The sequence below is a fragment of the Myotis myotis genome, unplaced genomic scaffold (assembly GCF_014108235.1).
Source record: "Myotis myotis isolate mMyoMyo1 unplaced genomic scaffold, mMyoMyo1.p scaffold_m19_p_11, whole genome shotgun sequence".
NCBI lineage: Eukaryota > Metazoa > Chordata > Mammalia > Chiroptera > Vespertilionidae > Myotis > Myotis myotis.
This window is the reverse complement of record NW_023416315.1, coordinates 47,145,027-47,172,615: the sequence shown is the minus strand read 5'-3', so window position 1 is coordinate 47,172,615 and position 27,589 is coordinate 47,145,027. Positions and strand designations below refer to the sequence as shown.

The 27,589-nt window shown below is 52.3% G+C and overlaps 1 protein-coding gene and 1 long non-coding RNA gene across 11 annotated transcripts in view; one reads left to right on the top strand and one right to left on the bottom strand.

Moving 5' to 3' along the window:
• LOC118666278 overlaps positions 1-4,982 on the bottom strand; it is a 36,533-nt gene extending 31,551 nt beyond the window's left edge. Inside the window, exon 1 of the long non-coding RNA XR_004970924.1 lies at positions 4,879-4,982. This is a non-coding gene — a long non-coding RNA (uncharacterized LOC118666278). The remainder of the gene's footprint in view (positions 1-4,878) is intronic.
• Positions 4,774-26,097, top strand: KRBA1 (KRAB-A domain containing 1). 10 transcript variants are annotated; one of them, XM_036328372.1, is made up of 18 exons: positions 4,775-5,276; positions 10,124-10,344; positions 10,783-10,896; positions 11,616-11,750; positions 12,427-12,564; positions 13,664-13,795; positions 13,999-14,181; positions 15,028-15,183; positions 16,051-16,266; positions 16,702-16,878; positions 17,313-17,486; positions 17,866-18,018; positions 18,733-18,906; positions 19,528-19,752; positions 19,833-19,937; positions 21,803-21,904; positions 22,408-22,569; positions 23,879-26,097. In XM_036328372.1, exons 1-18 carry the CDS (start codon positions 4,792-4,794, stop codon positions 24,799-24,801), a joined length of 3,975 nt encoding a protein of 1,324 aa, XP_036184265.1. In that variant the 5' UTR covers positions 4,775-4,791; the 3' UTR covers positions 24,802-26,097. The 10 variants fall into 10 exon arrangements, with proteins under 10 accessions (XP_036184268.1, XP_036184267.1, XP_036184270.1 ...); XM_036328371.1 differs by having other exon boundaries at positions 11,613-11,750; positions 12,430-12,564; XM_036328370.1 differs by having other exon boundaries at positions 11,613-11,750.
• The last annotated feature ends 1,492 nt before the right edge of the window (positions 26,098-27,589 follow it).

Below are 27,589 nucleotides of genomic sequence, written 5' to 3'. Positions count from 1 at the left end.
GGTGAATTAAAGACCTTAATACGAAAACTGTAAAACTATTTGAATTAAAAATGTGAATCTTTATACTCTCAGGGAAGGGAAGGATTTCTTAACACAAGAGGCACAAACAACATTTAGATTATCTTGTCTCCATTGGGATAAAAAGTAAAATGTTATTTTAACTGTGGTAACAGTTGTCTCTCAATAGTGAGAGACGTGTACACCTGAGATATTTCACTTGAGCCCTGCCTCTCAGTGTCATGGAAAATATGCTTTATCTTCTCTTTCATTTCCAGAACTCATGCAAGCACTCCTAACAGCCAATACACGTCAGTGTGGAAATGCAGAATTATGTATTTGCTCCCCATTTCTTTGGCCAGGATACTAAAGTAATGTATATTTATTGGCTGCCATTTATCAATGACAATTTTTGCTATTTCCTTCCACAGTGATTAAGAAACATTTCTCCTCCAACTGAAGCAGCATGTGGATTAGCGTTCAGCAGGAGCAGGCTCTGCTGTGTGGCACTGCCCATCCTTGCTGCATACAGCTGGGGGAGGCTAAGACAGCCTCAACATTCCCTTCTCACATCTACATGGCTCACGAAGTACGAGTTAATGAAATGGAATGTGTCTTCTCCCTTGGCAGAACTTGTCAGTGATGAACAGCATAAAGATCTGTGCACACATATGCCAAGGGCTGATTTGCACGCTGCACATCAATAAATTCTCCCAGAATTCGAAAACTTGGAATGAGCTTCCTGAACCAAGATGGCGGCATAGGTTAATACCGGAGATTGCTGCCTTGAACAACCAAATCAAAACACACCTAAAAGACGGAACGGACATCATCCAGAACCACAGGAAGGCTGGCTGAGTGGAAATTCTACAACTAGGAGGAAAGAGAATATCATACCCAGACTCAGAGGAGGCGCAGTGCTGAAGTGAAATACTCAGGTGTGGAGTGCGCGCGCACGGAGCGGGCTGGTGGCGGAGGGCGCGGTTGGTGCTTTCAATCGGGAGGGAGTCTCAGATTCTGAGCTCCAGATCCAGGTGAGTCTCTAGGGACCCAGACTTAAACGGGAGAAGCGGGACTGTCTGGCTTCGGTCGGAACTCGAAGGCAGCTTTCTCTCTGAGGTTTGCAGCGGTTGCTGGGACTCTGTGAGGCAGAGCCCCTAGGGACAGAACTGAGAGCCGCCATAACTGCTCTCTCCAGCCCACCCTGTTGATCCCGAGCCCGAGCGACCCACCCGCCCCGCCCAAGCCCTGCGCAGAGCCATTTGCCAGATAGCCTCAGGCAAAGGCTAGATTAGAACCTCCCTAGAGGACAGAAGTTTTCCCACTGCAGACACAGCTGATTCTCACAACCAGCTGGCCTGGAGGTCAAATCCCCCTAGTATTAACTACAGCAATCAAGGCTTAACTATAGGAGGACTGCACACAAAGACCACTAGGGGGTGCACCAAGAAAACATAAAAAAATGCGGAGACAAAGAAACAGGACAAAACTGTCAATGGAGGATATTCAGTTTAGAAACACACTTTTAAGGTCTCTCAAGAACTGTCTAGAAGCTGCTGATAAACTTAATGAGATCCTCAACAAATCTAATGAGACCCTCGATGTTATGATAAAGAACCAACTAGAAATTAAACATACATGGACTGAAATAACGAATATTATACAGACTCCCAACAGCAGACCAGAGGACCGCAAGAATCAAGGCAAAGATTTGAAATGCGAAGAAGCTAAAAACACCCAACCGGAAAAGCAAAATGAAAAAAGAATCCGAAAATATGAAGATAGTGTAAGGAGCCTCTGGGACAGCTTCAAACGTACCAACATCAGAATTATAGGGGTGCCAGAAGATGAGAGAGAGCAAGATATTGAAAACCTATTTGAAGAAATAATGACAGAAAACTTCCCCTACCTGGTGAAAGAAATAGACTTACAAGTCCAGGAAGCACGGAGAACCCCAAACAAAAGGAATCCAAAGAGGACCACACCAAGACACATCATAATTAAAATGCCAAGAGCAAAAGGCAAAGAGAGACTCTTAACAGCAGCAAGAGAAAGAAACTCAGTTACCTACAAGGGAGTACCCATACGACTGTCAGCTGATTTCTCAACAGAAACTTTGCAGGCCAGAAGGGAATGGCAAGAAATATTCAAAGTGATGAATACCAAGAACCTACAACCAAGAATACTTTACCCAGCAAAGCTATCATTCAGAACTGAAGGTCAGATAAAGAGCTTCACAGATAAGGAAAAGCTAAAGGAGTTCATCACCACCAAACCAGTATTATATGAAATGCTGAAAGGTATCCTTTAAGAAGAGGAAGAAGAAGAAAAAGGTAAAGGTACAAATTATGAACAACAAACATGCATCTATCAACAAGTGAATCTAAGAATCAAGTGAATAAATAATCTGGTGATCATAATAGAATCAGGTACATAGAAAGGGAATGGACTGACTATTCTTGGAGGGGAAAGGGGTGTGGGAGATGCAGGAAGAGACTGGACAAAAATCGTGCACCTATGGATGAGGACAGTGGGTGGGGAATGAGGGCGGAGGGTGGGGCGGGAACTGGGAGGAGGGGAGTTATGGGGGGAAAAAAGAGGAACAAATGTAATAATCTGAACAATAAAGATGTAATTAAGAAAAAAAAATAAATTCTCCCAGAATTCATCATCCAGTGAGATGGATCTGCCTTAGCAGGTCTCTATGGAGAGGGAGAGACTGCAGACAGAGAGAGCTTGAAGGAGGTCTGATGACCACCCTGAGTGGGGCGGGAGTGAGAATGGAAGGGCTTTTCTTTAAGAAAGAAAGGATGGTAGAGGGAGGAGATCTGGAGTGTGGATGGGTAAAGCCATGGAAACCTTTGGGAATGTGGGGCATGCAGAAGAAACACTGGTGAGCAGGCACCCTCGGTGTGGCTGCAGTGTGAGAGTGTCTGGTCCCAGGTGGGTGACGGTCTAGAGCAGTGGCTCTCAAAGTATGGCCCCGGACCAGCAGCATCAGCATGACCTGAAAACTTGTTCATCAGAAATTTTTAGGGTGGGACTGTCATCTTTGTTTTAGTAAGCCCTCCAGATGAATGGTAGGGTTCTGATGCACATAAAATTAAGGACCACTCGTCTACAGCGGAGTTCAGAGTATGAGCAGTTGACTGTGGTCCTTGGTTTCAATCCTGGCTCTCCCCACCAGCTCTGGCTAGTCCTGAGACTGGTGCTAGAATTCTCAGCCTATCGCCCTACTTGGGTATTTCAGTACCGGAGTCTTCCAGCAGGTGGCGAAAAAGGAAGCAGATGTAGATCCATGACAGGTGTTTCTCAAAGTGGGGTTTCCTGACCCTCCATAAGGAGCTTGTTCCTAACGCCAGATCATGTTTGACAAGTTCCCAATATGATTCCTGAGTACAGGAAATCTGAGAAAGGCCCCTTCCAGCTATAATTGTCAGTGCTTTTCCAGAAAGGGCAGGCAGGTGGCTATAGCAAAGGGAACCTGGTGCTTGCTTTGCATCAGGAAGATAAATTGCAGCGAGGCAGGCTTGGTAGCTTTCAGGAGGCCCAACCTGAATGAACAGTGGTGGCAACATTTTGTGGGAATATTGGGCATGACTACATAGGCAAAAGGTATTACTTGGGTGTATGTCTGTAGCTCAAGTGTAGAGTATTTGACTGCAGACCAAGAGGTTCCTGGTTCAAACTCAGATACCCCCTCCTAGCTGTCACTCTTGCTCATTAGAGCTGATGTTGAAGATTTAACGTCTTTCCCTAGTCCAGGCTTAGGATACTGAGCCCTCTCAAATCTGGAAAAAAGTCAGGGGTGATTTAAAACCCTGTCACTGAACACCACAGCCCAAGGATGATAGGCTGCTCCAACTCTGACTTTTTATTTCACTTATCACAGTTCTTGTTCTTCATAGACTTAGTTTAGGTTCACTTTTTCTTCTTTGTTTTTAATCCTCACCCGAGGATATTTTTCCATTGATTTTTTAAAGTGTGGAAGAAAGAGGGAAAGACAGAGAGAAATATCGATGTGGATTGGTGGTCCTGCAGGAGCCCTGACCAGGGCCGGGGCTGGGGAGGAGCCTGCAACCGAGGTACATGCCCTTGACTGGAATAGAACCGGGACTCTTCGGTCTGCAGGCTGCGCTCTATCCACTGAGCCAAACCGGCCAGGGCAGGTTCACTTTTTCTATATTTTTTCCCCCCAAGGTTAAAATGAAGTTGTTGTTGTTTTAAAAACTGTTTGTGAAATTGCTATTTTATCTCCATTTCTACATGTTTTCATTGCCCCAAATCAGTAGTGTGCTGGTAAATGTTTACAACCAGCTCTTGGGGGAACGGGCATTGCTGATGCTTAATGTTTCCCAATTTCACGGTGTAAATAATCCCACCACGGCCAATTTTAAGCTACAAACCATAAAGTCACTGAACATGGAGTTGGGAAGATATGCTCCCAAGTGACTCTCCGGTGCAAGCCAGCTCAAGCACACCACTGTCTCCAATCCATCTCCCTCACTCAATCCTGTGCAGAAAACAGTCACCCAAGGCGCAATGACGCGCGGCCAAAGCTGTGGTGAGCGAGGGAGCCGGGCGACGGGTGAGGATGCGCCAAGGTCTGGCAGCCACTCCCGCCTACTTACGACCGCAGCCTGCGGCCCCTCTCCACCCCTGAAGGACCCGCTCTCCCCCCTCCCCGCCCCGGGGGGCCTCGGCCAAGGTCGGTGTAAGAGACGGGCCCTCTCGCAGAGGCGGGTCACGTTTCATCCGAGCGTCCTCACCTGGCACAGAGGATGCGCTCAGTAAATGTTGGATGCAAGAATGGATGGATGGATGGATGGATGGATGGACGGGTGGACGGACGGACGGATGCGTACACGCGGGCAAGCCCACCATAAACTGGCCACCAGGCGGGTCCCAGCGTCCAGCCCCTCCTGGCAGCTTCGCGGGGTCCGGGTTGCGGCGGTGAGGGGTTCAACCAGGCCGCCCGGGCCGCGGCGCCCTCTGGGAAGTGTAGTTCGCGCCTGCGCCCCGCAAGCGCCGAGGCCGGGGTCTCCGGGCGGAAGCGGGACCACCCCTCCCGGGAAGCGAGGCTTGGGGCCGGCTGGGCGCGCCCTCTCGCGCCCCTCCTTCGGGTCCGCGCCCCCGGTCCCGCCTTCTCCCGCGCCAACCCCTGGGCCGCGGCCGCCGGTGTCGCAGAGAGTCGCGCCGCAACCTGCGGGCGGGGGAGCGGGCGCCGGAGACCGCGGCCGGAAGCTGGAGCGGAGGCTGCGGCCGGGATGGCGCACCAGGTAAGGCGCGCGGGGCCCCCGCGGGGAGGACGGACGGACGGACGGACTGACGCACGCCTGAGCGGGTTGGCTGGCGGGGCAGGGCGCGGCCCCGGGGGCGGGGGGAGAGCCCGGGACCCTCCAACTTGGGGATCGGGCTGGGCCGCGCGGGCCCGGTGCGCAGGTTGCGTGCGCCGTATCCCTCCTCGGGCCACCCCAACCCGCGCCCGCCTTCAGTATACAGGGCTTCTCTCCCCCTTTGCAAAGTCGGCCCTTTGCGTTCACCTTCGCTCTCCCTCGCTTGGCTAGTTTTAATGAATTACGTTATCCTGGGAGCGGTAGACATGAAGGCCTCAGGGGAATGAATACATCTGGTACTTTTATTCTTGGTAGGATGTTGGACACACACCTCTCCCAGCCCCTTATCTGCCCTGGGGTGGGGCGGGGAGACCTGAAACTAGGTCCCTGCCCACCACTCCCAGGGTTTATCCTCTAGGTAAGGTGGGGATTGGGTCTGGAGCAGGCTGTGTCCAGGCAGAGCAGTCACTGTGCCAGGACCTCGGTGTCATCGGTGCCCCACTGGCTCTTGGTAGGAAGGATCAGCCAGGCCTGTTGGAGGTGTGGGAGCAGGGGCAGCCTCTCTTGCCAGTTCTGGCTGTCTGGTGAATAGCACTCTTGCTCAGATATGCCCCCTGGCCCCATTCTCGGGCCTCCTCATTCCAGAGTTTCCCTCTTCTATAAAATGAGGGGTTGGACCACTGCTCTTTCAGACCTGATGTTCTGGGACGTGTGTGTGCTTACACTGTGTAGCTTCATGGAGATGGCGGCCAGGAGTGGCCTTGGGGAGGAACAGGGTGGGCCTCCTGTCTTCCTGTCCAGTGCCAATCCCCAACCTGTGAGCCCAGCCTACAGGTGAGGGGCAGCAGGGTGCAGGGTCAGATCTGGGAGCCCAAGCCTGAGGCATGCTGGGAGAATGGGTCAGGTTGAGAAGGACAGTGAAAGATGGATGAGTCCGATGGGTATTAACCCTGCGTTTTCATGCTGGGCTAGTAACACCATGGAGGGAGTGTTTCAGGAGGACCAGCATGGCAGCAGTGAGCCAGTAGGCTGCTTAGTTACAGCAACCCTGGGTCATCCAGGAAAGCTTTTCTCCCATTGGCTGAGGGAGGGTGGAGGTCTGAGAGCCACAAAGGGGATGATGTAGGACCCGAGGAGGGTGGTGAGTCCAGATTGTAAGCCAGAGGTGGGTTTCCCTCTCCTGAAGTTGAGTATTTGTGGCCTGCACATTTTCACACTCATTCTTGCTCACTCCCTACACACACACACACACACACACACACACACACACACTCCTCACTCTTCCTCTGCTTTTTTGGGCAGGGGAAGCCACTGATGGGACTTCCTACCCTGGCCACAGTCAGTTTCATTCCTATTTTGTAAGAACTTAGTCATAGAAGAGTTTGTTTTGAGGCTGGGTGGTGAAAGGCCTGGGAACCGTGTCTTCCAGGGGTCTAGAAGAGCTGGGCATATCAGCCGGGAGATAAACAGGCATTGGAGTATGTGGAAGAGTCCGTTCATTCTGTGTAGCTGGAGATGGCAGGTTGTGACCTGCAGGTGGGTGTTATGCAGGCAGATTTGGCTGCAGTAACACTACTCATAGCACTTGAACGTTCCAGCATTTGTTCTGGGCACTTTTCCTGTATCAATCTATTTAGTCTTCACAGCATGCCTACAACGTAGGTCGTTATGATCCCAGTCTCCTAGATGAACTTGGCGAGGTGGCTTAGTTAATATGAAGCAAAGCAGGGATTGGAATGCCAGCAGCCGGGTTCCTGAGGTCAAGCCCTAACCCCCATGCTCCACCCTGTCTATATCCAGAACTTCTTAACTGCCAGATGAGGCCAGCAGTAGGGCCAGCTGTTGGGAGTGTGATAGACACCCATTACTGAAGGCACTGAAGTAGAAATTGATGATCCACCCAGTTTTGGGTGGAAATTGGCATGAAATGTTCACTGCTCCTTAAAGGTCCACAGCAGTTGTCTGTGATTTCTAGTTCACAAACGTACTACCTTGGACAGCTGGTGCCTGGGGAGAAGGGAGGGGCCGAGGGGCCTGTTTACCAGGAGAGTTTCATAGTCTGGGGACCAGGCAGGTTCCATCCAGTCTCCAATCTGTGGCTGAACTGCATATCAGAATCCCCTGGGAAATTTGAAAATGTTGATGTCTGAACCCTGAAAGCACTAAATCATGATTTAGTAGACCTAGGATGAGTTGGGAAATCAGCCCCGATTAAAAGGAAGCTGTGAAGCACATCCTTTGAACCTCAAAGCCCTTTTGTTTTGTCAGTTGTTATGTTGTAAGAGCTTCTGATGGGAGAAGCTGAGGATACAGAGTATTTTTCCTCCTGGTTTACTAAACAGATGCTGTCTGCTGGCTTGAACTAGCTCTCCGGCAGAACTACCGTTTGGCTCTGCTGGGGCCTTATGCCCCGTTTCCCGCGCCAGCTGGGCCATGCCATTTAGCAGTGGCACAGGAGCATTTGTTGTAGTCAGGACTTGTATCCTTTCCCCATCACCGACTTGAACAAATCTGTTTCAATGTTCAGCTTTTATTACGAGGTTACTGGGAATGGGACGGTCTGATACAGATACCCCCATGTCTAGCATTACAGACTTTACTGGGTAATAGTAATTTAAAAAATTGGATGCTGGATGCTTAGTTTCTTAAGGTTTATGGATCTTATTATTATTGGACTAGAGGCCCAGTGCATGAACTTCGTGCACTGAAAGGTCCCTAGGGCAGTGATGGCGAACCTATGACACGCGTGTCAGAGGCGACACGCAAACTCATTTTTTTGGTTGATTTTTCTTTGTTAAATGGCATTTAAATATTTAAAATAAATATCAAAAATATAAGCCTTTGTTTTACTATGGTTGCAAATATCAAAAAATTTCTATATGTGACACGGCACCAGAGTTAAGTTGGGGTTTTTCAAAATGCTGACACGCCATACTCAAAAGGTTTGCCATCACTGCCCTAGGGGCTGCCAGCCACACCACCACCACCACCACCACCACTACCACCGCTGCCGGCCAGGGCCTCCTGCCGCTGCTGCCTGGGGCCTCCCTCCCTTTCCCCGGCCAGCCCCAACCCCTGGTTGAACTCCTGTTCGAGGGGACAATTTGCATGCTACGCTTTTACTATATAGGATGTAGTCACAGTCAAGCACAGGGAAGGGACACCAAAATTTCAGTCCAAAGGCCTGAGCCCTAGGCCTGAGGCTGTCTATCCACTCTGCATGCTGCTTCACTCCTCCTCACTTTGGAACCTCTGCCCCTCACACAGGATAAGTGTGTCACCAGCATAGGGCTGTTTTGTATCAAGCAGGAGATCTGAAATGCTCCGAAACATGTAAGGATCATGCCTCCGCTGATCTGTGAGCCCCTTGAGAACAGAGCCTCTGTGTGACATGTGTCACTCAGCAGCCAGCAGGTGCCTTTAGTGTGTGGGTGTTAAAGTTAGAGAGGGCAGAGGAGAGAGGCCGATGGAGCAGAGAGGCTGGCTGGGTGGCTGGGGCACCTGGTACATGGAATTGGGTGTGGGGGAGGCGTACATGCCCACAATCCCAAGCTCTTGTCATCAGATAGGAGGTGTCCAGGCTGCCGCTGTTCACAGCATGGCATGAGTTACCTAGAGAGGAACCCGGGCAGGGGTCAGCCAATATCCCTGGTCCTGGGAGTGGCCTTGTTAGAAAGGTGGACCCTCCATAACTTGGTATGTCCATACTATCAGCATGTTCTTCCCCGGATCTAACTCAGACCTGCCAAGTCAGCTCTGTGTTGAGCTACCAGAAGTTGGAGAAGAAATGAACATCCAAGGCCATCCTGATTTGATTCTTCTTACTGGCCTCCGGACGGGGTGTCTGGGTGGAACTCTTGTTTTGCAGGGGCAGAGCCTGATGTTGATCATTACACCCCTAGGTTCTGGTTCTCAGGGAATTGACTTTTACTAAGCGAACTCACAGAGGACAGATAGATAAATCAGACTAGGCCAGTTCCTTAACACATTGCGGACGGATCAGGAGAATTCTCACTTCATATTACACAGTGTTTTGCAAAGTATCATACTTTAAAAAGATATTAGCTTTTTTTTTTAAAAATATATTTTATTGATTTTTTACAGACAGGAAGGGAGAGAGATAGAGAGTCAGAAACATCGATGAGAGAGAAACATCGATCAGCTGCCTCCCGCACATCTCCCACTGGGGACGTGCCCACAACCAAGGCACATGCCCTTGACCAGAATCGAACCTGGGACTCTTCAGTCCGCAGGCCGACGCTCTAAGCACTGAGCCAAACCTGCTTTGGCAAAAAGATACTAGCTTTTGAGAACATGTAATAAATAGCTTCAAACTGCAATGGATATTTAATTTTAAAGTGTGCCTTTAACATTTATGCAAAATGTTTTTTGTACTCATTCAATAGAAACTTATTTGGCCACTGGGTAAAGCTAGCAATAAAGCTACTGGTCTGCATTAATATATAGTAGTTTCCCCTAATCCGTGGTTTTGCTTTTTAGGGTTCAGTTGCCCAGCTTCTGGTAGACCCAAGCGTTCCTTGGCTTGTGGTTGCATCAATCCAATCTCTGCCTCTGTCGTCACATGGCCTTCTCTTGCGTCTCTCTTCTTATAAGGACGCCAGTCATACTGGGTTAAGGTCCTAACTTACTCCAGTATGACCTTATTTTAACTAATTACATCCCTAATGACCCTTTTCCCAAATAAGGCCACATTCACAGCATAGCATTTTGGGGATACAGTCGACTTCCATCTGATTGCTGTTGCTCCTTTGCCTGTTCCTGTGTGTCAGAGGCCCACCACACGCTTGCTGCTCCCCACTCCTTTGTGTGCACCTGACCTTGATGGGATGGAACCAGCCCACTCCCCCGAGATTGTGCCCGCAGGTGCCCATCGCCTTCCAGGACCTGGCCGTGCGGTTCTCTGAGGAGGAGTGGCAGCTCCTTGGGGAGAGGCAGAGGGAACTCTACAGGGATGTGATGCAGGAGAACTACCAGGCGCTGGTCTCCCTGGGTAAGGAGCCGGCCGTGCCCTGGGGCCTTTCTGGGGAGGTATAGCAAGAGCCTGAGCTGAAAGTGGAAAGGGGGCTAGATCCAGCACCCCAGGCCGAGGCCTTAATCTTCCTTTACAAAAGAAACACTGCTGGAGGCAGTGTTCTGAGAGCCTCAGCTGAGCTGGGGGGGCCTCACTGATGTTTTACACCATTGTTGCTTCTGTGGACTGCACTAGGGTTCGGGTCTGCTTTGATGGGGGTGCTAAAAAGCTGGCAAAACACTGAGCAAGGTGGTTTTGTGGGTCCTAACACTCTTTGGTTCCTGGGGTTTGGTGGTCACATGAACACATGGGTCAACAGATGCATGGATGTACGGGCATCAGGGCCGCCTGCATGCTTGGGCTTAGGGGGTGGAGGCAAGCTTCCATTCCAGAGTAACTGTCCCTCTTCTTTCTCAGGGACAGCTGACCTGCTCCCCCTCTCTGCCTTCCTGTCTCCTGCGGAGCCTGGAGGAGCCATGAGCAGCAGCAAAGCTGGCGAGGAACAGGAGCCTCCTAAGGGAGGTGCCGTAGGTGAGTAATCTTGGTAGACGGCCAGGCCCCTTTGGGTATCCTGGTCCCCCTGGGAAGCCTGGACCCGAGTGGACTCACTCTTTTCCCTCCCACCATGTGGTCCTTAGCTCCCAGCTCCACTTCACATGGGACACTGTGACATCAGTCCTCTCCACCCCACCAAGCTCTTGACCCTAACCCCACCTTGACCTTTCACCCCTCATCCCTCTGGGCTGGGAGCTTGGTACACTTGCCCAGTGAGTGACCTGCTCAGAGAAAACCTGGGGTCACCCTTGGAGTGCATCACCTCTGTGGGCTCCCTTCCTGCCACCACCCATGCAGAGCCCACCTAAAGTTCCCGAAGGTGCTGCCACAGGGCTGGCACCCAGAGCTCAGCCTGGGCAAGGCCGGGAGATTTAGGGGGGGGGCAGTGCCAGGAAAGGCAGAGGGCTCCAATGGTGAGAGGGGATGGGGATGCAAGCTTTGGTGTTCCCCTCAGAGGAGTAACAGATAATGAAGACAGCATATAGAAGAGGCCAGTTACCCGGGGTCCCAGCTCCCAGTCCTGGCTGTGCCCGTGGGCAGGTCACCAGGCCTGAGCCCTGGTCCTCTTTATCTCATAGCCATTGGTCTCTCCGTTGCCGCTCCTTATGTGGTTGCGGGACCACATGAAACGCATACAGAAGTGTGAGTGCTGAGCTGACGTAGGGAGTGGGGATTCACTGTGGCCTCTCCAGCAGGAGGAGCACCCCAGCACAGCCTGCACCTCACCGCCCTGGTGCAGCTGGTGAAGGAGATTCCGGGGTTCCTGTTTGGGGAAATCGGCCCTGAGAGCGGGAGAGCCGGCCTGGATGGGGAACAGGCGAACCCTGAAGGTAAGTCGGAATGCAGGGCAGCCTTTGCACTCCACAAGGTGAAGTTTAAGCTGTGAGCAGTGCCATGTGTGTGCTGTGTGCCTGCCTAGCTGCTGCCAGACCCTAGGTGGAGTCTTTCCATTTCATGAATGCCCTGGCAGCGTGCCTGCCTCAGACATGGATAGCTGATGAAACAGCAGCCTCTGAGTTTTCTCACAGTGGTTTCTACATGGCTTCATCCACATCCTGTGGCCACGTCACGTTGTGCCCTGTGTGGCAGGTGAAGCCAGTCCCTGTTCTAAGGTGAGGAAGGCTAAGCTTTGCCTTGTTTGAATGGCCAGTGGGGACAAAGGTCCCCCTCCCAGCCTGTGCTCTTCCCACCTCATCAGTCTCTCCTTCTCACTGGCCCTTCTCAGCTCAGGCCTCACCTCCTCAGGGGGTCTGTCCCCATCAGCCCCAGCCTATAGGGTTCCTTTGAGTCTGCTCTGTTGATAGTAACGGAAATAGAAAGTGGGGGTGGGAGGGATCTAATCAGAACAAGACTGTGACTGTGAGTCGACATTTAGAGCTCAGGAGTGACAAGGCAGAGCTTACTGTTGTCCTGTTAGTGGAATATGGCAAAGAAGGGCTGGAATGGAGCGCTTTACCTGCTGGGCATAAATCTCAGCTTCCAGGGTCCTCTCCCTCCTCCCGACAGCAGCTGTGACGGTGGCAACTTGCCCTCTCCAAGGCCTGCTCAACTGCCTTCCAGACACGCCCGTCCACCAGCCCAGCGGTAGCTCATCGTCCAGCAGTTCACCCGGAGCCAGGAGGCAGGGAAGCCCCCTCCCCATCAGTGAGTGTGACTCAGTGGGGGCAGGTTCCAACTCTGGATTTAGGAGAACCGGACCCCATGCCCTATTCCAGTGATGGCGAACCTATGACACATGTGTCAGAGGTGACACGCGAACTCATTTTTTTGGTTGATTTTTCTTTGTTAAATGGCATTTAAATATATAAAATAAATATCAAAAATATAAGTCTTTGTTTTACTATGGTTGCAAATATCAAAAAATTTCTATATGTGACACGGCCCCAGAGTTAAGTTAGGGTTTTTCAAAATGCTGACACGCCGAGCTCAAAAGGTTCGCCATCACTGCCCTATTCAATTCTCTAAGACTTGGTTTCCCTTGTTGCTAAATGGGGACAAGCTCCCTGGAGAGCAGGACAAGTGCTCAGCCTCTGTCTGTGAACCAAAGAGGAGGTGTGGTGCTCAGTGCCCGGGTGGCCTGTCACCCAGCCCTGCTCATGGAGTACTGTGTGCTCACGCTGCTCATGCACATAAGTGGGGGCCGCTGCTGACATACAAGCCTCTCAGCAGGTAACATACCTGTGCACACCTGATCTGATTCTCAGACCTTCTCATTAAGGCAACCCTCAGAGTAGAAGAGGGCAAGGGTAGTCATCAGAATTTCTCTGGGGGAATCTCACTTCATTTTTTTAAATTTTTGCATTTGTCTGAATATCTGTTTTATTAAAAATATTTTAAATTAATATGGAATAAAATTGGCACTCCTGGAAAACATACCCCATTGGGCCTGTGGCTTCAAGTGTCGCCTGGTAGATTTGCTCTGGGGTTTCCAAGACTCCACATTTGACAAACATGAGTGCAGAATGAGGGCCTGTATGTTGAGATTGCTGGTGTCACTTGCTGAGCCAAAGTCAGAGGCTGGAGTTGGGGGAGGGTCCCAGGCATTTGGAGTGAACAGTCTTGGTATTTACAATTATACCAGGAGGAAGCAAGCCTTGCAGGAGCTGGCTCTACGAGTAGTTCAGGTTGCCCCCTGGGAATTTGGGGGCTGGAGAGGCCTCTCCGTCTGTGGGCACCAGATCTGGGCAATTCCCTGGGGTCAGGAGCCAGGGCTGGAATGGCCTTCCTGTCTCTCTTGCTACAGAAACTGCAGACACACAGGAGCCTACGGAGAAGGAAGGCCCTGGAGCCCCAGACGGGAAGTGCAGTCCTCTCACCTGTAGCCCCGGCAGAAGGAAGAGCCACAGAAAACAGCAGAGAGGGACTTCAGGAGCAGGTGAGAGGCTGGCTTTCCTGAGAGTGGGTCTATCCTGGAGCTGAGTGGGATAGGGAAATGGAGGCATGTTCTCTCCCATCTCAGCCTCTAGACAACCCAACAGAGCAGGGGCCCTCCCGTTCTCACAGGTGGGAGATCTCAGATGCCCTGTCATCTCACAGCTGCCACCATCAGGGCTTCACTGACCTTGGCCGATCTTTCAGGTCCCACAGGAACCTCTCCTGGGAGCAGCCCCTTGCAAGGTCTCATCAACTGCCTGAAGGAAATCCTTGTGCCTGGGCCCCAGCACCCTGAGGCGCCCTCGAGCTTACCGCCTCCTGTCCCAGGCCTGGGCATGTCACGGCTAACCCGGGTGGAGCTGGGACCTGGGAGCCCACCCTGGGGAGGTGAGTCCTATGGACCTGTCTCAGGCCAAGGTTTCTGAAGTCCCTAAAACTCGAATTGGCTTTCTAGAGCTATTTCCCTTTAAATCGAGTGTCTTCCTGAAGGATCATTCTCGACTTGGCTGCTGCATATCATCAGGGTCATATTTCTGGAGCCAGGTGGCTTTCTTAGAATAGCATGTAGGCAGCTGCTAGAAGGAAACTCAAAGCAGACCTTGGATCCTTTTATGTTCTTTACGCGCCTGTTTGGGGGATGTCAGAGGAGGAGGTGCTGAGTGAGTTCAACACTTAGCGTGGAATTGGGCGATCAGGGCAGTATGGTGGGTCCAGGAATGCCTGTCCTGGAGTCTGACATCTGTTAACTGTGTAGACTCAAGACTCCTGAAGCCTTGAGCCTCAGTTTCGCCATCTGTAAAAGAGGGTCATTATTTCCACCTAAGAGGGCTGTGTGAGGCTTAAGTACAGTAATGTGCGTGTGCATGCGTGCGTGCGTGCATGTAAAAGGCTTGGCCTCCTCAATATAAGTCCTGTTCAGGGCCCAAAGAACTGTCTACAAGCAGCGACCAATCAGCCCACTCCTTCATTTGTGTTCAGAGTCACACCGTGTGCTCTGCCTTTATCGTCCCTTCTCTTCTCTGTCCAGTTTTGGGAGGTATGGAGACAGATATTTTAAACCTGCCACCAAGACAACAGTGGCCTGTGCAAAACTGAATGAGTTACAGATGACCCACACCTCCAGGTTTCTGGCCCTGAGCTCTTTTACCTGCCTACCTGGATTGTCCACCTGTTGTTTTCACAAAGACTGAGGACACTGGGCTCAGGGTGGAAATGTGTTGCTTTTTCCTGTAGTGAAAACAGAGGCAGCGTCTGGGGATTGTCCCCTCCAGGGGCTGCTGAACTGTCTGAAGGAGATCCCAGTGGCCCAGGACACGCACCCCAGCCCTTCAGGAGCGGGGGAAGCACGGCTGCAGGAGGATCCGGGGGCCTGGAGAAGGAATTCTGGAGGTAAAGGCACTGGCCGCACTGGGAAGGCCTGGACGTCATCCATTCCTTCCTCTGCTCTAGGCAGGGCCGTGGGTGACCCTCACAGTGAGACACTCAGGCCACATTTCTGTGTGTTGGTTGGAGTGGCCAGATGTTGGGGATTGTCACCGTAAATGGAGCTGGTCACGCAGGAGGTGCTTCATCAGTCCAGATCAGCTCTTAGAGTAGGAGCCAGGAATTCCAGAAGGAAGGAAGGGATGGTGTAGGGCAGTGGTTGGCAAACTGCGGCTCGCGAGCCACATGCGGCTCTTTGGCCCCTTGAGTGTGGCTCTTCCTAAGCTTTAGGAGTACCTCCCTAATTAAGTTAATAACAATGTATCTACCTATATAGTTTAAAAAATTTGGCTCTCAAAAGAAATTTCAATTGTTGTACTGTTGATATTTGGCTCTGTTGACTAATGAGTTTGCCGACCACTGGTGTAGGGGAAGGAGAACTGAGAACAGAGCTCAGCCCAGTAGACATTTGGGGCATAATTTGGATGTGGGGGTTCTCATCATGTCCTAGTAGGCTGGGATAGTATTTCCACACTCTCAGCTCTCCTGTGCTCCGCAGCTTCTCAGGACGTTGAGAAAGTCTAATTGAGACAGGTGTGCTGGCCTTGGAGGAAAGACCTGATAGGTGCTTCCTGGGAGGACTGACCTGGCTCCTCTGGAAACTTCTGGAGGTGCCCCTCGGAGGGGCCGGGGGGGGGGGGGTGAGGGGAGGCTGGTGGCAGGACAGGAAGTGTGAGTTGGTCCATGTGCTGGTGACTGAGTGTGACTACCTCAGAGGGGAGACTTGGAAGCCCTGTCCTAACCCATGAGGGCCTCATGGAGGGCTTCCCGCAGGGCCCAGATCCCTCCAGACTCGTCCTTCCTGCTCCGGTGCTGGCGCTGGCCGTGTGCTCTCTGTGAAGATGGAGGATGGCTGGGCCCAGAGCCCCCCAGTGCCTGCATCCTGTCAGCTCCGCAAGCGGACCCACAGACCCTCTGCCACCAGCAGCCCCGGGGGTGATGGAGACACCAGTGGGGACCAAGTGCTCAGATGGGGCCCCACAGTGCAAGGTGAGGCCTGGGTCATTTACTTGAGTCCTGATGGGGTTCTCAGCCCCCAATAAAGTCATGCCCGTCCACAGGGGAAGAGCCCACTGTCCTCAAGCAACTAATGCCCTCTTTTAATCCACTCCCTCTGTAATCCAGCCTTGCCCAGGAGCCCTCCCTTATAAGGACCTTCACTTGCAGAGATTTCCCGACTGTCAGGGAGCTGGCTACTCATACATGTGGGTCTACCACCTGCCCCAGAGCCTAGGGGACAGTCTGTGTCATCCCCCATATGAACAGAGCAGATCTAAGTCCCCCATAGGAGGGTGTCCTGCCTGGCAGGCTCCCATACATGGTGCAGGACTTCTCACCCCAGCAGAAGGTGGGTGGGGCAGCCAGCCTGGGGCCAGGCCAGGGGACCTGCCAGAGATGGTGATAGGGCCATCTCCCCTGTCCCAGCCAGCAGTGCCTCGAGCTCACCTCTGGAAGCCCTGGAGGCCTGTCTGAAGGGCATTCCCCTGAGTGGGTCGTTACCTCCCCAGCCGCCGCCGGCCACCTCTTGGTTCCAGAGCGCCCATCCAGGAGACCGCGGGTCTCAGAGGCCTGAGCTGAACCCCCGAGGATCACACAGTCAAGGTAGACGTGGCCATGCCCTGGGGATGGCGTTTGTCCCTGCATAGCACAGGGGTGGGGTGAGGAGGTTGCTGAGGACACTGTTATGTCCTCCTCTCTGGGTCTCTTAAAGTGCAAGCCCTTCTCCCCTCCCTCCCACCCCCAGTCTTTTTCATGCCTGCCCTCAAACAGCTCCTGAATTGGGTGGAAGTCAGTTAAACTTCCTGCCCACTGCCTTCTCTAAGAGCTCTGACTCTAGCCCCCTGAGACCAATGGCTGGGGTCATGTGGGTTAACATGCTGTGGTATTTTAATCAGTGCTGTGAGCTCCCTAACCAAAGAGAGACCCCAATGGAAGATACTTGGGGCAGGGCTCCTGGGCATCTTCCCACAGCTCGGGGCCCAGGGACCTCTTCGTTAGTGGTTTTGCCATGATGCCAGCTGTGTTGTTTCCTGCAGGACTGACTGTGGGGCCTCTTCCGGCTCTGGGTCTGCAAGGCTTTGTCAGAGATGGCCCTGCCCTCGCCCCAGGTCCCCACAGCACCCCCACCAGCTTCTCCTCATCCAGCAGTACTGATGGGGACCTGGATTTCCAGATCTCTGAGGGCAGCCAGGGACGTAGGCCTGAAAAAGGTGAGCTGGCCAGCCTAAGGCTCGGATCAGCCCTGGGAAAGGGTGGGAGGCGTCCCAGCCCACTGTGGTGTCCAGCATATCTTAGGTCCCCGTGCTGACAGCAGACCTGGGGTGCCCTTATCACAGCCCACTGACCTGACTTCTAAATAGGCGGCCAAGACATGTTGGTCCAGCTTGAGCAGGGCCACTCAGAGCCTGGACTGACACATGCTTGGGGCCAGGTCTCGAGTTCAGGTACCTTGCACTGCCATGACAGGTCCAGTGCTCTGTGCCTCCTCCTCTGGGCCCAGCTGCCCTGGACACGGTGCAGGCAAGGTCCCTGGGGTTTGCAGAGACTGAGCTCTGACTGTCTGACACTATAAATGTTGGGTTTTCATAGGAATTCCAGTCCGTAGTGCCCCACTCCAGGGCCTGGAGAATTGTCTCAGAGAGATATCTGTGCCCAGGTCACAGCCTACCTGGTCCTGGTCCTCGGCAGGGGACAGAGAACCACAGAGAGTGGAGCCCAAGAACTGGATGGCAGACAAGGAAGGTAAAGCATGGTTGCCGGGGGTCTAGGAGTAGGAAAAGGGCCACATCCACCCCTGAGATGAAAAGACACTCTGGCCCTAGCCAGTTTGGCTCAGTGGATAAAGCGACAGCCTACGGACTGAAGGGTCCTGGGTTTGATCTCGGTCAAGGGCACATACCTAGGTTGCAGGCTTGATCTCCAGCAAGGGGCATGCAGGAGGCAGACAATCAATGAGTCTCATCATTGATGTTTCCATCTCTCTATCCCTCTCCCTTCCTTTCTGAAGTCAATAAAAATATTTTTTAAAAAAGAAAAGACTCTCTGGAAAAGACCTGGGCAGAGGCTAGTGTGAGGCCAGAAAGCCAGAGAGCACTGCCCGCCTCTGCATGGCGGGTGCAGTCGGGACAGGGCTCTCTGCTGCTGAGTTCAGGCCTGAGCCTGGCCTTGGCCGTGGAGGAGCGTCTTTCGACTGTGGCTGTCCTGGCCCCATGTGCTTGGGTCTGGCATAGTCACTGGGCTGTGGGGCTCCCAGGAGTGCAGGTAGCTGGGTCTGAAGAGATCCCAGAGGATTTAGGCGCCCCTGGGAACATCTGCAGGGCTGGTGTGAGTTCCACACCTGGAACACGTGTGCCCGAGAATACAACGATGACAGAGTTTTCTGTCCACTAACTTCTTTCCTTGGTGCCAACACAGAGCCCTGGGGCTGACAGGCCTTTGGGCCTCTCATTAAAACAGGACTGAGGAGAGAGGTGTGTGAACCAGTCCATCTCAGGGGGGACGTGCCCACCAGGAGCCTGCGGCCAGCCAGCCCACAGGCACTCACCTCTAGCAGTGTCCCCGCCTGCTGCCAGCGAGGGCTCAAAGACCACGTGGCCACCAGGCCAGGACCATGGAGGTGGCTCCAGGACGGTGAGCTGACATCTGCCCTCAGCACTTCCTGGGATGTTTTCGCTCCAAACAGAGTCTTTGAGGAGGGAATAGATTTCCCTTCCCTCTCTGTTCCTCTTCCTTCCCTGTCATACACGCGTTCATTCCCCAGGCTGCCAGCTGAGCACGTGAGTGAGTGCAGGGGCTCCCTCTGCTGCTGTGTTAACTTGCAGCAGAATTCTGTCCTTGACCTGCCGAAGTGCTGGTAGGCTCTGACTTGTTTGAATAAATATGGTGTTTCTAGTGCTCCCACCAGGCAAGAGCTGATTTTGGGGGCTTCCTGTGGGCTTAACTGAGTCTCTGCTGTTGGACACTGGTCCTGAGGGAGCGGAGTAGGAGGACCCAGGGCCTGGCTGGAACCGACTACTAGTGGCTTTCAGTAACTTGAGTCTTCCAGAAAGTTCCCCAGCTGGATTTCCACAGGGTTTGGGGGCCTAGCTAGGCTCTGGCTTCACTTCTTTCCACCGTCATGGCAGAGAGGATGTTCAGGTCCACCGGAGCTCGTCTGGGGCCGGTGACTGGGCTGTGTGCCTGTTCATTCAGGCAGAGGGCCCTCCTACCTATCAAGCTGATGGACAGAAGGTTCTTCTGTCATTCGCCTAGGGACAGCCACCACGCCCTCCCCACTTCACTGCCTGGAGAACTCTCTGAAGGGGATCTTGCCTGGGAGGCCCCTGCGCTTCACATGCTTGGCCCTCCCCGGCCCCAGCCCGAGCCCCAGCCCTGGCCCTGGCACCGTCACTGGCTCCAGCTCCAGCTCCAGCCTCAGCAGCTCAGAAGGGGAAGACCCAAGGCTGGAGCCTGAGCTCTGGCAGCCGCTGCTGCAGGGTAAGCTTGTGGGGGAGAGGGAGACTGGAAGCTATGCCCCAGGCTGAGGCCCCCACCCTGATACCAGCTTTGTGATGCAGAGAGGGACCCTCTTCCCAGCAGCAAGAGACCTGGCCCTCCGACCCCAAGCCCTGGTGAAGGTCCAAGGAGAACAGAGCCCAGAGACCACTTCGGTCTCAGGACAGGTGAGCCTGGGGTCTCCTGAGTGGAGCACGTCCCCAGGAGGACCACAGTCCAGAGGCTGGGTTCTCTGAGTCCCACCTGTCACTTTGTCTGACTCTTGCCAGAAAATTCTCTGCTTTTGTCATGCTTGAGCTCCCTGTAAGATGAGCTGTATCTGAGAGAAGGTGGGGCTATTGAGGCACTCAGGGTTCCAGGAGGGTTAAACGAGTGTGTTTGATTAGAAAACAGCCATGAACTTAATATATATGTTATAATCTCTCTCTCTATATAAAAGCCTAAGCAACCATTATGACTGGAACAACTGGTCCACCACTCGCCGTGATGCACACTGACCACCAGGGGGCAGACGCTCAATGCAAGAGCTGCCCCCTGGTGGTCAGTGCACTCCCACAGCCAACCTCCTGTGGCAGGCCAGTAGCCCATGGCCCCTCCCCCCTCTCCCACCTCTGGCTGGCCCCCATCAGCATTGGCCCCTGGTGCTAAACCATCCGGACCACCTGCTTCTGGGTTGGGGTTTTGTACGTAGCAGAGCATATCCATTGCTGTGATCTGTTGAAAGTCAGCCCTCAACACAAGGATTTATCTTGCTCCCATCTGTCCTCTCCCTTCCCTGGGGGCCATTCACCCACGGTGGTGGCAGCCAGGGAAGGAGGAGAGGGGAGGCAGGAGGCCGGAACCGTCCGGTGGTGGGGCAGGGTAGGCGTCGGCATCCAGCAACTATTGCCTCCTTTCCCAACCCTGCTGGGGCCTTTGGGCCCTGGGCTGGGATGAGGAACTGGGGGGTGGGTGGCAGCCCCTTTCCCAGGGGGGCTGAGGGCTGGCTCCCTCCTTGGAGCCTGCTGCCAACCTCCTGTGGTCCCTCCTCCCCACCCCCGTGCATGAATTTGTGCACCGGGCCACTCTAGTGTTATATATATAATATGTATGCATTATATACACTTAATGTGTACACACACACACACACACACACACACACACACACACACGCTGTTGTGTGGGCCCAGCCTGTGGATAGTGATACTCTCACTAGGAATGCCTGAGGCGCTCACCCAGCCTTATTTCTCAGTACAAACCCCACAATTCCTCCACCTGGGCAGTGTTCTGGCTGGACCACCCTGTGTTGCTTAAGATCATAGGACGCATTTCAGCAAAACCATCAGAGAACTTTAAGGAGCAGGATTTATACTCACAGGTCACAAGAGAGAGGAAAGAGCATGAGGGCCTGGTGCTCTGTCTTGGTCACCGTCGTGGTGGGCGTCTAGGGTTTGGTGGGTTCACTCTTTATTGGCTAATTTGAAACATGAGAGTGGGAATCAGGACGCAAGAAGGGAGAAGCAGGGTCTCTCAGATGGTCAGTTATCTAGGTCAGTGGTTGGCAAACTGTGGCCCCTTGAGTGTGGCTCTTCCACAAAATACCACGTGTGGGCTCGCACGTACAGTGCGATTGAAACTTCGTGGCCACACTCAAGGGGCCAAAGAGCCGCACGTGGCTCGTGAGCCGCAGTTTGCCGACCACTGATCTAGGTCACCCAGGCTTTCTGAAAGAGGGACCTTCCCGGGGGTGGGGAAGCCTGGCTGCTTCCCTGGTTGCTGGCCAGGAGCTGTCATACACCTTGCAGTATGTTTATGTGAGATGGACATCTTCTGAAATGGATGCCTCAGCAATCCAGAGCTTAATGCCAGGGTCTTACACTTCATGTAAATAATAAACCTTTTTAAAATTTGCCAATAAACGTAAAAGTGTCAAAAGTGAGACTCCACCTGAGAGAACTTCGAGGTTGTCCTGCCAAGAAAGCTGGAAACACTGCCTGCTACCCCAGGCCACCACGCTTCTCAGTCCCGGCCTGACCTAGTGTTTGACCAGCAGGAAAAGCAGAGGAGAAGACGGGAGGCAGGTCCCAGGCTCCCCGGACAGAAGTGTGCTTGGAGACCCCAGGCCGGCCTAGCCTCCTGGGCAGCACCCAAGGAGGTACGGGTGGAGTGATTGGTTGGGGAGGGGGCTGAATCCTTCCAGTTCAGGCTGATGGCCCCAGGAAATCTTTGGCCTTTCTGCAGCCCAGGCTGTCCCCACATTCCTCACTGCCCAGTGGGGCTGGTGGAAAAGAGCACAGAGTGTCCCCAGCATGTCCCTGGTAGAGTCTCACTGGTGGTGGGACCTGCAGATCATGGTCGTCTCCACCTGCTCTCCCTGGCCCCCACCCCCTGGTGGAGCCAGAGGTGTCATGCCCAAGCAGCAGAGGACCACAGACAGTCCGGTTCCCAACCCTAGTCACACGGGCCCCAGCAAGCCATTAGACCAGAGTTGGGCTCCCTGGTAGGCCAAGTTGCCCGTCTTGCATCTCATTTAATCAGTATTTGAGAGTTGAAAGCTTGTTATTTTTTTTTAGGTCGTGCCCAAATATTCCCTTGTTAGAATGGCTTTGTCAAAATGATACATGTGCACACCCCAAGTGTTTTGTGCTCTTTCTGCAGGGGCAGCTGGGAGTATCTGCCCTGCCCCTCAGCCAGAGAAAAGGCCCAGGCCGGGGCCCTGCCAGCCTCCTGGGTCACCCGCTCGGCTCCTGTCCTGGAAGCTCAGGGTTAGTGAAGAATCCAGGGATCCAGTGCCTGGACACAGAGGACCAAGTGTTGCAGGTGAAGTGGTGGCCTCCCCGTCCCCTCAAGTTGTCAGGAGCCCTGGGCAGAGGGGTGGGCATGGGTCAGCATCTGTACAGCCACCCAACCCCTCCCACTGCTCAGCTCCTTCCTGCAGGGTCACAGGGGGGAAAGTTTTTTTTAACACTCTTCCAGAATTGTTTGGGTCATAGGTAGGAAGAGTCTCACCTTGAACTCACTTCAAGTTGCTTATTTCATTTTAGTGTTTTCTTATAGAAATAGCTGGCTTTTTCATAAAAGCATAGATACCTTTCGGAGGCAAAACAGAAATCAAGATGTACCAGAATGGACACGCCCAGAATCAAAGTTCAGAGTTTGAGTGGACTTTAGAGAATAGATGAGGAAACAGGCCTAGTCACATTGTGTGACCTGGCCATGGGCATCCTGAAGATAGCAGATGTGGTTCCACATCACACTTGGCCCAGAGGAAGTGCCTCCCTAACCACGTTAAGACATGGGCTGGGTTTCCTGATTTCTAGGATTTGCACGGGGATCCTCACAGACTGGAAGTGTGACCCGACGGTTCCATTGCTGGGGTGATGGGGTCCTGCAGACACTCTAGCTTCACTCTTTCCTCTGATTGAAGCCCTGGAGGTGCTGATAAGAGGAAGGGGCCAGGCTAGGGCTCAGGGGTCTGGGGAACAGCAGGTAACAGGGCCTTCTCGTGAGGTTAGCCTGAGGTGGAGACCAGTTCTAAGAGAACTTAGGGTGAAAAAAACCCCAAAAACTTCTGAATATGAAAGACAAAAGGGGATTGGGGGATCCCTGGTGGTTTGCTTATGACTATTCACACTGGGTACTGATGCGGACCCTTGGTCACCCCTCTAGAAGCACCAGGTCCCGGGTTGGACTGGCCCTCCTGGGCCCTCTTCCAGATGCTGCCTGTGGCCTTGGCCTCATGCTGTCTGCTGAGGCTTCTCCAGGCCCTGCCCACTGACTCCCTAGGGCATGGTTAGGTGCCCTCAGGGGCCATTTGGTCCCAAAGATGGCACAAGACCCTACTGATCCTTTTTCTAGAAAGCCCTGTGTCCTAAGAAATCTTAGTTACCATGGAGACCCAATCTGTGGTTTCTCCGGTTCATGATTTGGGAATCAGCCTGGATATGTGGCCACTGTTAATGTCATGAACATTGTCATCGATGTTCTCAAGCCTGAGTCACTTCCTTCCCATCTAAAGCCAGGCCGTAGTGGGGTAGGATGCTGAATACACTAATCCAGGGGCTGCCTCATGGGAGAGAGAGGTCCTGATAGCCTGAGAACTCACCCTGCATTCCTGCTCTGGTTTTAGCCAAGACGGAAGGGAAGCCACTTACCAGAGGCCTGCCTGAACCGCCCCCCATGGCCACCGTCCCTCCTGCTTTGCCACCTGCCTCCCCACGGCCACCGTGTCCCTGTGGAAGTTCTCTGCAGCAGGAGCTCCACAGCCTCAGCGCCACCCTCTCAGAGAAGCTGGATCAGCTCGCCTCGGCCCTGGCAGGCCTGTCTCAGGAAGTGGCCACCATGAGGACCCAAGTGCATCGGCTAGGGAGGTGCCCTAGGGGCCCTGGGCCAAAGGGCCAGGCTTCCTGGCCATGGGCCCTCCCCCGGGGACCTCACTGGGCTCATGGCCCTGCTCGCAGACACCTGCCCTACCGGAGACAGAAGGGCCCTACCAGGCCAAAACCAAAGATCCTGCATGGCCAGGCGGAAGGCTGCAGGGCTGGCGAGGCCTCAGGCCTCTCCCTTGGGACATGCCACCTGGTGCCTCAGCCGCCTCCAGGCACCCCCCAGGCAGAACCTTCTGGAACCAGCTCCAGCCCTTCCCAGCACCCACCACCCTCAGCATGCAGCCGTGCTGTGCTCACTGTGCATCCCCTGCTTGGACACATTGGGGGCCCCCAGACTCCCCCTGCCCCTTCAGTGCCTGCTGCCTTCCCCCCGCAGATAGCCTCTCCAGCCACCAGTGCAGATGCAGAGCCACCAGCTGCAGCAGCTGCTCCAACTGGGCCCCGAAACTGGCCCAAGGACCCAAACAGCCTATTGGTGGGAGTCCAGAGAGGCTTTGAGGAGGAACTCTGGGATGGTAGAGAACATAGGGACCCGAAATGGGAGGCCTCTAACCACCTTCATCAGCTCCGCCCTGAGGATGCCCTGCCCCTGGCTGCCTCTCCTAGGGGCCAGTCAGCCCCTGCACATCTTTCCAACCAAACTTTCCCCATCTCTGGGCTGTGAAGAGCTAGGCATCTCTCTGGGCCTGACTGCCCCAGACTCCAGCATGTGTTTGCTCTGAGGGGGCACTGCTTGGGATGCATTCCTCAGTCACGCCTCTGTCCTCCTCGGCTCAGGTTCATTCAGATGTTGCTCCCTCCTGTCTTTGCCATCATAACTGCCACAACTCATAGGCAGATGGTGGCGTACACACCTGTGCACAGCACGTGTGCCCGGGGCGTTCCAAGTGGCTGCAGAGGGGCAAGGAGAGCCCTTCTCCCTAACACCTGCCCTTCCTGCTCTCAGCGCTGCACTTTCCTGCTAAATACAGGCAGAGATTTCATTTGGGGAGAATGCCACTCCTTGGGTGTAAGTTCGATTCTAAAATTACAAAGTTAATTGCTAAGGGAAAGCCCTTGGTGCCTACAGAAAGGGGCTAGGTGGGTCCACACCAGGGCGTGGCTGACTGGTTTGTATCAGTACTGGGACAAGTGAGCTTAGCAGACAAGAATACTTGCACGCAGACCAGTCTAGGTGGTCCAGGTCCAATCAGAACCTACAGGAAGTTCAAATCTTTTTTTTTTCTAGTGTGGAAATAAGTAATAAAATGTATGGTAAGATGCTTCATCATCTGCAATTACATTTGTCCCACAGGTCCACTGCCACACCAGAAACTTTCAGTTCACTGAAAGCCTTCTAGAATCTACTTTGGTGAAAAATCTGTGTGCAGTTCAGGATTTTGGGAGTGTGTTCAACACTTTCACCTACTTTATGGGGAAATGTCACTTTGGTGGGAGAAACTGAGGGGCCTTTTTTAACTCAGGAATTCCAGAGGTCTGGAGGTGGGGGGCACAGAAGGCTCTAGCTTGGCCTGTCACCATCCTGGCAAGTAGCCTGGAGGATGGCTCCTGGCTGACCTGGGCTTGAGCTTCCCTCCATCCTTGCTCCACCAGCCATTTGCCAGCATGAGGCCACTGTAAGGCAGGCAGGGGAAGGTCCTACTTCAACCTGTCAGAGTCAGAGTGGGATCCCCAAAGGCTCCAGGCTAGCCCAGAGGGGTCCAGTGGAAGAGAAGCTGCAATGGGGTGGGGGTGGGGGGGTGCCACCATCTTCTGCCTGTGACACTGTATGTCATTGCTGCCTCCAGAAGGAGCTTGGTTCATTGGCAGACCAGACTTGATTCAACTTTGTGTTTTAGCTGTGGCTTCTGTAAACAGCCTATAGTTGGATTTTATTTTTTAATCCAGCTTGACAAAATTTTTTGTTCCTTCATTGGAGCCCTGAATCCATTTACATGTAATAAAATCTCTAACATTTGAATTTGAGTGTACCATTATTTTCTCCTTAGGTTTGTCCCACTTGTTCTGGAGATCCCCCTCCCCCCCTTTTTTTCTGCCTTCTGTTGCATTGACAACATTGTGGGTTTTGTTTGTTTTTATACATTCCATTTTCCCTCTGCTGGCCTCAATGTTTAAAGAACTAAAAGGAAAACATCCAAATTTACAGTCATTTGGGAGATTTTGGCATGCCTTTTCTAGAAGTTGATAGAACAAATTAGGAAGGATACAGAAAATTTGAACAAGCCAATTAATGTCCTAGTTGATGAATATATAGAACACTAGACCACAAGCTACAGAATATATATTCTCAAGTATATGCAGGACAGCCACAAAAATTGACCATATAGTAAGCCCTGGAGCAAGATTAAACAAATTTGACAGTATTATACTGAATATGTTCTCTTGAAGCCAATAAAAAATGAGAAATTCTTATATATTGGAAAAAGAATTATGTTCCTAGTAACCCATGTGTCAATGAAGAAAGAAGGAATATTTTGAACTGAGCTATAAGAAAGTACCATATATCAAACTTTGAGGATAAAGCTAAATCAGTACTGAGAAATGTGTGGATATAAATGAGTATGTGAAAAAGAAAAGGCTGAGGATCTACAGGGAGGTAAAAACAGGACAGCAAAGGAAATCCAGATAAAAGTTGAGGGCATGTAAAGATAAGAACAAAAATGAGTGAAATGGCATTATATAATCAAGAAAGCCAGAAAGTGTTTCTTTAACAAAAAATGAAATTGACCAGCTTGTGGTATAATTCATCAATAAAAAAAAGTAGGCACACCTTTTGCCTAAGATCAAGAGTAAAAAGTCACAAATAACCAATCTTGGGAATGAAGAAAGTGACATCGTTGTAGATGCTGCTACAGACCATATAAAAATGAAAAGATATTTCAAGCAACTTTGCCAAAAATTTGAACTATACAACGCTCAGAAGAATACAACTTAAAACAGATTCAAGAAGAAGTATAAAAATTGCATAGAATGGAATATCTTCCCATAAAGAAAACTGCAGATCCAGAGAGCTTCACTGATAAGTTCTACCTTGTATTTAAGGAGATCATTTCGGTAATACACAAACTATTCCAGAGGATAGAAAAATATTGAACACCCTGACTCACTTTATGAGACTAATATAAGTGTGAAACCACAAGTTGAGAAGGACAGTACAAGAAGACAACCAGAGGCCAACCTCCAAAAATGTGCAAAGAAGCAAAAATCCTAAATAAGTATTTTCAAACAATCTGGCAATTTATAAAGAGAAATAAAACAGCATGACCACGTTGGGTTTATCTCAGAGATTCAAGGCTGGTTTTAACATTTGAACATCACTAGTCGTCACCTACTACCATAATGAAGGAGAAAAGTCATCTGATCATCTCAATAGCCACAGAAAGATGGCTTGATAAGGGCCAACATCCATAAATACTCTAGTGTTAGAAAGGGAATTTCTTATTTTCTTTTTT

Bases quoted from the DNA above. Each gene is read 5' to 3' on its own strand.
- KRBA1 (XM_036328370.1), top strand. From the start codon at position 4,792: ATGTTGGATGCAAGAATGGATGGATGGATGGATGGATGGATGGACGGG. The intron at 10,345-10,782 runs GTAAGGAGCCGG...CTTCTTTCTCAG, and splicing joins CCAGGCGCTGGTCTCCCTGG to GGACAGCTGACCTGCTCCCC. The intron at 14,182-15,027 runs GTGAGTCCTATG...TTTTTCCTGTAG, and splicing joins TGGGAGCCCACCCTGGGGAG to TGAAAACAGAGGCAGCGTCT.